At 45.1% G+C, this 10,103-nt stretch overlaps 1 protein-coding gene across 1 annotated transcript in view; it reads left to right on the top strand.

Moving 5' to 3' along the window:
• Nucleotides 1–5,735: 5,735 nt before the first annotated feature.
• The window catches only part of HCRTR2 (hypocretin receptor 2), a 59,816-nt gene continuing 55,448 nt past the window's right edge, over nucleotides 5,736–10,103 (top strand). The window contains exon 1 of the mRNA XM_024216503.2: nucleotides 5,736–5,961. Coding sequence (XP_024072271.2) covers nucleotides 5,736–5,961 — 226 coding nt within the window. The remainder of the gene's footprint in view (nucleotides 5,962–10,103) is intronic.

Genomic DNA, 10,103 nt, shown 5'->3' with positions numbered 1-10,103 from the left:
TAACTTTCACTCTATGCATCTGAAGAAGTGAGGTTTTTACCCACGAAAGCTTATGCCCAAATAAATCTGTTAGTCTTGAAGGTGCCACCAGACTCCTTGTTGTTTTTGTGATTCCCTAGGGAAACTGGATGCCTAGGGCCAAGATGATCATCACATTATGATCATGGTGGAAATGGACCAGGCTGCCATATCAGCTGCATGTAAGGAGGACTGTAATAATGTTCTCATTAAGAGTTGCCCTTCATTGATGATGTCCTTAAATTGTTTGAAGTGCTCCTCCGGCAAATGCACAATAAAGGTGTTGAATTTATTGTAATTCAGATAGCCATATTTTGACATGAACACTTGGTGGTTTGAAATGCAATGTTACAGAGGAGTAACTCTTGCAACTGAAGAGATGAAGTCACTTCTGCTCCTTGTTGTAATGAGAAGACTTTGTTTTGTGCTGATTATCACACTTATTTACTGTTTCCACAACCAGGGAATTCAGTAAAAACTCTGAGTACTTGGCTAGAACATAATATTTTTGTTGGCACATTTACAGATAGTGGAAGGTGTATCTGGAGTCTGCCAGATGGTCTTAGCAAGTTCTAATAAAGCCAGATTCACAAGAAGGGCTGCAGGTGCAGAAGCTGAAGCATCTAAAATATCCAGGAGCTTATGATGAGAGTCTTGGACCTTCACTATAGTGATTTGAAACATATATCCACTATGCACTTCATCAGCTCCTGAAATTATCTAAAGTTATTTGCCATGAAAGGTGGTGGAGGCATTAGAGACTCATCCAGAGATGAGGAGATATTCATGTGAGATGTTACCTCCTTGTCAGCCCTTGCCTTCTGCTCCTCAAAAATTTCCTCTGTTGGCTCTGGTTGCTGGGGTGTGAGTGAGGGTTCAGGGGAGTGGGTCTGCCTATTTGCCCTGCAAGAGTGACTCAGAACACTTTGGAATTGTTGGCAGTACATGGCCCAGGGGTTGCAATAAGGACACTGGGAGAGCCCATAAGGTGAAGGAGGAGCCATCCACCATTGGTAACACCAGGGAGACAGAGGACGAGGTCATCAGAATAGGTAAAAGAATGGTGTCTTGAAGACTATACCATTGAACTGAAATCTGAGAATCAGAAAACTCATCAACATTTTTGGCGGGGGGGGGGAAGAGGATGATAACTGTTTGCTCTGGATTGTCAACACTGGGGTAAAAGAGGTTTTAGAGAAAAATGGAGAGTCTGGGACCTAGAAGCTCTCAGTTACTTCTGGGGGAATTCTGCGCCACTGCGCAATGCAGAATTTTGCAGAAATTAGTGGGTTTTGCACATAATTTTCTTTCCCCCACAGAAATGGGCTGCAGTGCTGCTGGCTGCTACTAGGCCACTGGACCCGGCAGAGCCCAGATTGCACATAGAAGACACTGCTCGGGGGAGATGGAGAGTGTAGAGAGTTCCAGGCAGTTGCAGTTCCCCGCACACCCTGAGGTAAGGCGATGTCAGTGCACCAGGAAACTCCATACAAGCCTGGGGTCCCAGAAGTAGATTGTTTCTCCTTCTGGATCCTTGGGCAGTAAGGGGGCAGGTGTCTGGGCTGGGGGAGCCACACCTGGGTTTGGGGAGGGAAGGTGTGAGTGTCTGGGCTGGGGGAGGCCACGGCTGGGATCTGGAGGGAAACAGGGTGCTAGGGGGGCCCTCATAGCTGGACTTGGGGGGAGGGGTTGTGGGTGTCTGGCCCCCTAGCATGCTTTGTGAGGTGAAGGGGGCAGAGAGTTTCTTTAACTCTCTACTCCTGAGGGAATTTTCATGTGTGTCTGTATTGTTAGAGACATACATGCTGACAGGTATTTTGAAATAAATTATCAAAATAATTGAAACTGGTGTGATTGTGGCTGTGATTATGTAGTGTTATTTTGACAAATAAAATTTGCAGCATTTTGCAGTATTTTAAAATATTGTGTGCAGAATTTTTAATTTTCCCTCAGGAGTACTCAGTGCACATAAGTCATGGAAATTCTGGCTGATCGGCACAAGATCCTATGAAAATCTAAACTTCTGTGATACTGATACATAAGTGGGAATTGGACACAATCCTGTGGAGACGAGCATTGGTACTGAGGTAGGGACCTTTTCTGAATGTGTTGGTGCAGCAGTTGAGTGAGTACATCCAGACTCTGTCAGTATCAATGTAATGGTCCAGGTCACTGGGGTAGGTAGAATCATAGGACTAGAAGGGACCTTGAGAGGTCATCTAGTCCAGTCCCCTGCCTCATTATCTAGCCTATTCCTGACAGGTGTTTGTCTAACCTGCTCTTAAAAAATCTCCAGTGATGGAGATTCCACAGCCTCTCAAGGCAATTTATTCCAGTGTTTAACTACCCTCACAATTAGGAAGTTTCTCCTAATGTCCAATCTAAATTGCCCTGGCTGCTATTTAAGCCCATTGTTTCTTGTCCTGTCCTCAGAGGTTAAGAAAAACAATTTTTCTCCCTCCTCCTTGTAACAACCTTTTACACACTTGAAAACTGTTATTGTGTGTATCTTCCCCTCCTCCCCCCCTCCCCGGCTTCTCTTTTCCAGACTAAACAAACACAATTTTTTAAATCTTCCCTCGTAGATCATGTTTTCTAGACCTTTAATCATTTTTGTTGCTCTTCTCTGGACTTTCTCCAATTTGTCCACACCCTTCCTGAAATGTGGCACCCAGAACTGGACACAATACTCCAGTTAAGGCCTAATCAGCACGGAGCAGAGTGGAAGAATTAGAACACTCCTGCTAATACATCCCAGAATGACGTTCGCTTTTTTTGCAAGAGTGTTACACTGTTGACTCATATTTAGCTTGTGGTCCACAATGACCCCCAGATCCCTTTCTTCAATACTCCTTCATAGGCAGTCATTTCCCATTTTGTATGTGTGCAACTGATTGTTCCTTCCTAAATGGAGTACTTTGCATTTGTCCTTATTGAATTTCATCCTATTTACTTCAGACCATTTCTCCAGATCATTTTGAATTTTAATCCTATCCTTCAGAACACTTGCAACCCCTTCCAGATTGGTATCATTCACAAACTTTATAAGTGTACTCTCTATGCCATTATCTAAATCATTGACAAAGATATTGAACAGAACCGGACCTAGAACTGATCCCTGTGGGATCCCACTGGTTATGTGCTTCCAGCATGACTGTGAACCACTGATAACTACTCTCTGGGAATGGTTTTCCAACCAGTTTTGCACCCACCTTATAGTAGATCCATCTAGATTGCATTTCCCTAATTTCTTTATGAGAAGGTCATGCGAGACAGTATCAAAAGCTTTACTAATGTCAAGATATACCATGTCTACCACTTCCTCCCATCCACAAGGCTTGTTACACTGTCAAAGAAAGCTATCAGGTTGGTTTGACACGATTTGTTCTTGACAAATCCATGCTGACTGTTACTTATCACCTTATTATCTTCTAGATGTTTGCAAATTGATTGCTTAATTATTTGCTCCATTATCTTTCCGGGTTCAGAAGTTCAGCTGACTGGTCTGTAATTCCCCGGGTTATCCTTATTTCCCTTTTTGTAGATTGGCACTATATTTTTCCTTTTCCAGTCATCTGAAATCTCTCCCGGTACCACAGCTACTGAAGAGTCTGGTGTTGTAGACCTTTTTGAAGTAGAATGTCTGCTCATATGGAAATAAACACTTGAAGCAGAAGAGGTCTTCATCATCGAGTCTCATTTGGCAGAAACGAGGCTTTTAGAGAGAGCCTTAGACATTTTCCCAGTACTAGAATCACTTGGGCTTGGTCTACACTTACCCCCCAAGTCAAAGTAAGGTACGCAAATTCAGCTACGTGAATAACGTACCTTACTTCGAACTTACCGCGGTTCAGACGCGGTCCACACGCGTCAGGCAGGCTCCCCGTCGACTCCGCGGTACTCCTCTCGTTGAGCTGGAGTACCGCAGTCGACGGCGAGCACTTCCTGGTTCGATTTATCGCGTCCAGACCAGACGCGATAAATCGAACCCGGAACTTCGATTGCCAGCCGTCGAACTACCCGGTAAGTGTAGACTAGCCCTTGGAGCCTCACTATTACTCCCTTTGGTACCTGAGGTCTCCAGAGCCTTCTTCACAGTCAGCAATCCAGACTTCTTGGGAGGAGATATATCACTACTGCTCCTTTTGTTGGTACCCATTAGACTTAGAGTACTGGACTCTTGGTACTTCCAGCATGGACATAGGTGCCACATCTCCCAATGCTTTTGTTACTGAGACCCAGAGGTGGATAGGGTACCAGCCTATGTATCCCTCAAGGGTCTTGGTGAACAGGATCTGGATGTAGACAGAGCAGTATATGTGCTCAGATGCTGGTGTCCAGGGTGGTCCTTGGATCCTGGATCAGAAGCCAATCCTAGAGCTTGCTCCATCCATGGTTTGTCTTTATTTCCCTGATTATGAGATCTGCTGTTGAATGAGGAGCAGATCTTACACTTAGCCGGTATGTGCGTGTCTCCTAAACACAAAAGACACCAGGAGTGTCCAACACTAACTAGGATAGCCTCCCATCAGGAAAGACAATGCTTTAAGCATGGGGATCCCAGCATACCCCAGATACTGAAATCATCCAGAAAAAACCCTCAAAAGGCAGAAACAACAAATCCCAACTAAACTAACTACAAGTAAACTGTCTAAACTAACTATGACTTGGCAAAAGGGAAGTAGGCATGCTCGACGTTCCATCTCAGGCTGAAGGCGGTTGAGGGTGGTTCACCTGTGCAACCCTATATATCCTTGGTATGGGGCACGAGGATATGTAGGACGCATGCACAGGTTGAACGGACACTACTAGCAAAATCTCACATCAAAGGTGCAGGAGTGCATGTGCCGTTGAAGTGGAGCACCCATTGGGACACTGTGCAAAGAATAATTCCACATCTACTTTAGCCACTTACCCAGCAGGACTTGAAGGGCTTTCCGAGTCACCAGCCACTGATTTCAATAGCTCCCCCCATTCCATCTCTCTTCCACTGCTGCTGCTCTTTTCTCTCCAAAATTGAAGTTTAATTTAGTGATATTTAAAGCTGGAACAGGACAGGGGAGACGTGGTGGGGATACGGAGACCAGACTGCAAGGGAAACTTGGGAGGAAAGAAAACTGGGGTCACAGAGAGGGGCATGAGAAGGGGAAGCAGAGGGGAGGGGCAGTAGCATAGGGAAGGGGCCCCGGAGCTAGGGAGGGCAGTTTTGGAGTAACAAGGACAGGTGTAAGTGAATGTCTAAGGATTCCTAAATGTGAGAGACACGTTGCATGAGCACACTTGTATACACAGGCGGTGAGGCAAGTATGCTCTTGCTTACAGGTTGGATCACATATACTCTCACATTTGGATGCAAACTGCCCGCTCCTCCTTCTCCCCCAAGGATTTGCTGTGTATTGCAGATGCTGTGCCAGAATGATGCATTTGTAAGTATGTGCTGTGCCGGCTCCCGTGTCACTGCAGCCTCTGATGCCGAGTCCTCATTCCCTCTCCCAGAGCTGCTGTGCGTGCATCTTTGCTGGGAAGTGCTGCAAAGGTAGTAGGAGAAGTTGCAGAATAAAAGCCTTGGTCGTCATTGGCTCTGTAACTTTTCATTCTTTTTCTCCTTTTCTCCCCACTCTGGGTTTTTCATTGCACATCACAAGTGTAAATGGATGGGCTTCACAGAAGCTTGAAGTACTGAGAGGTTTTGATCCAGACCCAGGCTACAACCAGTGATGTCCGAGAGCAAACTGGACGATCTCCTTTCTTGCAGGAACTGGTCTTCTGTTCCAGAACTGAATGATACTCAGGAGCCTTTTTCAATCCCCTCTGCTGACTATAATGATGAGGAATTTCTGCGATACCTTTGGAGGGAATATTTACATCCCAAAGAATATGAATGGGTCCTGATTGCAGGGTATATTGTTGTGTTCATTGTGTCTCTCATTGGAAACATCCTGGGTGAGTATTGCTCTGCATTCCTCCCCAGAAGAGTTGTAATATAACCGGTTTGGATTGATTTTCAAACTGCTTAAACTGTGAAGTGCTTAAACTGTCAGCAATGTAGTGGTGGCATTTGGGAACATTGTTTCTTGCATCTGAGAGTGAACGTTAGATTTAGACAAACAGATGAGATGAATGTGTTTGTACCTGACAGTTTATTTTGAAATGAAAATTGCTAACTCTTCATGCCATTTGTCATGCTTGTGGTATTTAACAGGCTGGTAGCATCATGTGCTATAATCATTTGAGACGGCTAAAAGCAGCTTTTATGAGTGTTTTAATTTAGAGAGCAACAATTTTTTAGCTGTTTACTAACAATTAGTTGCAGTTGTAATTAGAATCCCAAAGTAAAGAGCTCATCCAAGCTAGGAAGGTTGTGTCAATGAAATGCTAATTCTCTAATCTCTGTCCAGCTGGCAGGGGTGCTGAAATTCTCGAGCCCTATTCAGATCTTTACAGACAGATGTTTTCCCTCATACGTTGCTGACAGCTGCTCTTTGACAGCACTTCTCTGCCTGGTCATCATGCTGCTTTTTTCATTCAGATATTCTCAACCGAGTTGGCAGAGTTTAACTTTGACATTTAAATGCATAGGTGGTCATTACTCACCTGACAGGAGTTACTCTTGGCACTGATAAATGTGGAAAACAAATTAGATTGATAACTTGTTCTTATATCTACAGTTTGAATCGATTTCTATGCATAGAATGAATGCTAGGCTCCAAGGGTGTAACTATGGAGAGTGGGGCACTCCCAACTTTCAGCCAGGGAGGGAGAGGAGACAGAAATATTTGTGTCTGTCTCTCCACACATCCCCACCCACATTTCATTCATCTGTGAAGGAGGAGGGGAGGTAGCACAGTAGAAAGCAAAGAACAGTGGCTGCTGCTTCATGCAGAATTGCTCAGCGGACGCCTATCAGGGAAAAGGTGAAGAGGGTGCTGTTCGGGGGGCGGGGAGGGGGACTTGGAGGCAGGCACCATGGGTAATTTCTGGGAGGTGAATTGGAGGGCAGGGGAAGGCAGACAAAAGAGGGGGAAGATATAGGGATCTAGAAGGGTAGGAAGGTAAGGCAGAGCAAAGGGGGAGGTTGGAGGTACTTTACTAGACAGAGTGACTGAGGGAGGCAAGGAGGATGTGAAGAAAGGGATGGAGAAAAGCAACATCACAAATGAAAGTTTTAGTAAACCTTAGGGCACAGAGTAATGGGGACCTTAAAATAGTAAAGACAGGGGAAGCTGGGGAGGGAGGAAAAACTGTGAGGATTTGGGATTGGAATAACTGGGGGAGATAAAGGCCTTTGGGAGGAGGAGGTGACTGAAGGGATGTGGAAAGAGGGGGAGGTATGGGAATAAGAAGAAGTTTTGAGGTAGGGAGGGGAGAAGAGGGGTTTGAGGAGAGAAGTGGATATTAGAGAGAATGAGGAGTTTGGGAAAAAAGACTGGAAAGGTGAAGAGTGGAAAGAGGAGAAGGTTGACTGAAGGGCATGGGGGTCAGGAAGAGTTGTTTGGTGAGAGGTTTAAGATAATGTGGGGTTGGGAAAGAGGAGAGATTGGAGATTTGGAAGTAGAGGGAATATTCGGGGAGAGGGAGGGAGGTTTTGCAGAGCAATTGGGAGGAGGACCATGTAAGGTGTTTGAGACGGATGGGTATTGGGGAGCAGTGGGGTAGGGCAGGGGGCTTTGTGGAAAGGGGATAAAGTGAGATTCAGAGACTTGGGTTTGCCAAGAGGAGAGTGAAGAGAGCCTGGGGAATGAGGAGGTTGGGGGAAGAGGTAGCACAGGCTGATAAATTTGAGGTGGAGGGAGGTAGGGGAAGTGCAGAGACATGGTGTGGAGGGAGCAGAAAGTAGGACAGGCAGGAGTCGGGAGGTAGAGAGAACAGCAAAAGGTTGGAAAGTAAAGGCAGAGAGGAAATTGGGGGGGGGTAGGAAGGATGGAGGAAGAGGAGTTTGTGCACAGCTAGCAGATTTGAAGATAGAGGAGAGAGAAGAATGATGGGGAAGAAGGAAGATGGCTTTGGAATAAGGAGAAGCAGCTGGGGAGCATGAGGAGGCTTAGGGGGAGCTGGTAGTGACTGAAGAGAAAGAATGTGAAGGGATTTATGAGGAGCCAACATCCTTGGAAACTAAAAGTATCAGCCAAAGGGTAGCTCTCAGGTATTCTTGAATAATATCAAGGAAAAAGATATATAACTCTTTAGAATCTAATGTAAGCATAGGTTTATAAAGAAACATGCCAGCAGTGATGTCCAGGGCTTAATTGCTAGGAGGAGCAAATCATGCCACACAATTGGAGGAGAATTAAGGATGCATTCAGGGACCAATGCTCTAAGTACTTGAAACCACAGGATACCGGATTCCTGGGGGGAATTAAAATACCCAGATGTCTGTTGGGTGTCAGTTACAACCAAACATACACCTTCAGCAAGTATCCTGAGTTACACACAGGAAAGGATTATAATCCATGAGCTAAAAAATGCAGCCATAAGAAAAATCATCTTGGACTGACTTGCTGTTGATCAGGAGGAACTGATTGAAAATGTGAGGCAAATAGAGGAACGATAAGGAGTGTTCACAAGCTACTTAAATTTAACAGAGTAACAAAGGGGTTAATAAAAGCTAGCACTACAAAGGGATTAGATTTCAAAAAAAGCAGTTTCAAAAAAGAACAGAGTGAAATGGGAGGAATTATTCAAATCATGACTGTGGAAGAAGGCAGAGCAATCTGAACATACTGCAATAAAGGCACAACTTCTCAGGTGGAGAGTGGGGGAAGAGAAGAAAGGAGGACTGCCAGAAACAAGAAGTTGCTAGGGTAATGAGAATGGAAAGGGGAGGAAGCCACCCAAACAAGACTGCATAATTAAGAGTTGTAGGAAAAAATTATGGACAGAAAAAATGGTGCTAGGCATAGGAGTTAAGAATCTGAAAGGTTTTTGTATTGTTACTAATATATTAGAGGTAGTGTAACAGGGGAGAAAATTTCCATACTGAATCTCATTTTAATTTCTCCTCATGGTTTCAATTTTTCTAGGTCCCTTTGTGTAATTTCTCACTGGTAATTCAGATAACATGGACTGCATTGCAGACAACTTTTTATTTCAGAAGGTTGAAAAAGCTACTGGGGGGAAGCTGTTCTAGACTTGATTTTAACAAATAGGGAGAAACTCGTTGAGAATTTGAAAGTAGAAGGCAGCCTGGGTGAAAGTGATCATGAAATCATAGAGTTTGCAATTCTAAGGAAGGGTAGAAGGGAGGACAGCAAAATAGAGACAATGGATTTCAGGAAGGCAGATTTTGGTAAGCTCAGAGAGCTGATAGGTAAGGTCCCATGGGAATCAAGTATAACAAAGGGAGATTTTATTGGGAGCAGGAAAATAGGATCCGAGGAAGGAAAGGGTTATGGTTAACTGAGTACTAAAACATCAACAAATTTCCCACCTCCCTTCAATCACAGCTCTTTCTCAGCTCCCTCCCTGCCCCCTTGCCAGGCAGGGAGGAAACTGGGGATGTCTGAAGATGAGTGCTGCAGCAACTGTGAATGCTGGCTGGCTTAAACAAAACCTCTTACGTGGGTTTGCCCCTGGGTGGGGCAGGGTCCTCTCCTGGCTCCCTGGTCTGGAGTCATAGAATCATAGAATCAGAGAATATCAGGGTTGGAAGGGACCTCAGGAGGTCATCTAGTCCAACCCCCTGCTCAAAGCAGGACCAATTCCCAACTAAATCATCCCAGCCAGGGCTTTGTCAAGCCGGACCTTAAAAACCTCCAAGGAAGGAGATTCCATCACCTCCCTAGGTAAAGCATTCCAGTGCTTCACCACCCTCCTAGTGAAATAGTGTTTCCTAATATCCAACCTAGACCTCCCCCACTGCAACTTGAGACCATTGCTCCTTGTTCTGTCATCTGCCACCACTGAGAACAGCCGAGCTCCATCCTCTTTGGAACCCCCCCTCAGGTAGTTGAAAGCAGCTATCAAATCCCCCCTCATTCTTCTCTTCTGGAGACTAAACAATCCCAGTTCCCTCAGCCTCTCCTCATAAGTCATGTGCTCCAGCCACCTAATCATTTTTGTTGCCCTCCGCTGGACTCTTTCCAATT

The sequence above is a fragment of the Terrapene carolina genome, unplaced genomic scaffold (assembly GCF_002925995.2).
Source record: "Terrapene carolina triunguis isolate 2854851 unplaced genomic scaffold, T_m_triunguis-2.0 Scaffold42, whole genome shotgun sequence".
Classification (NCBI taxonomy): domain Eukaryota; kingdom Metazoa; phylum Chordata; order Testudines; family Emydidae; genus Terrapene; species Terrapene triunguis.
The sequence above is the reverse complement of the archived record's forward strand: the minus strand, read 5'-3'. Positions and strand labels throughout refer to the sequence as shown.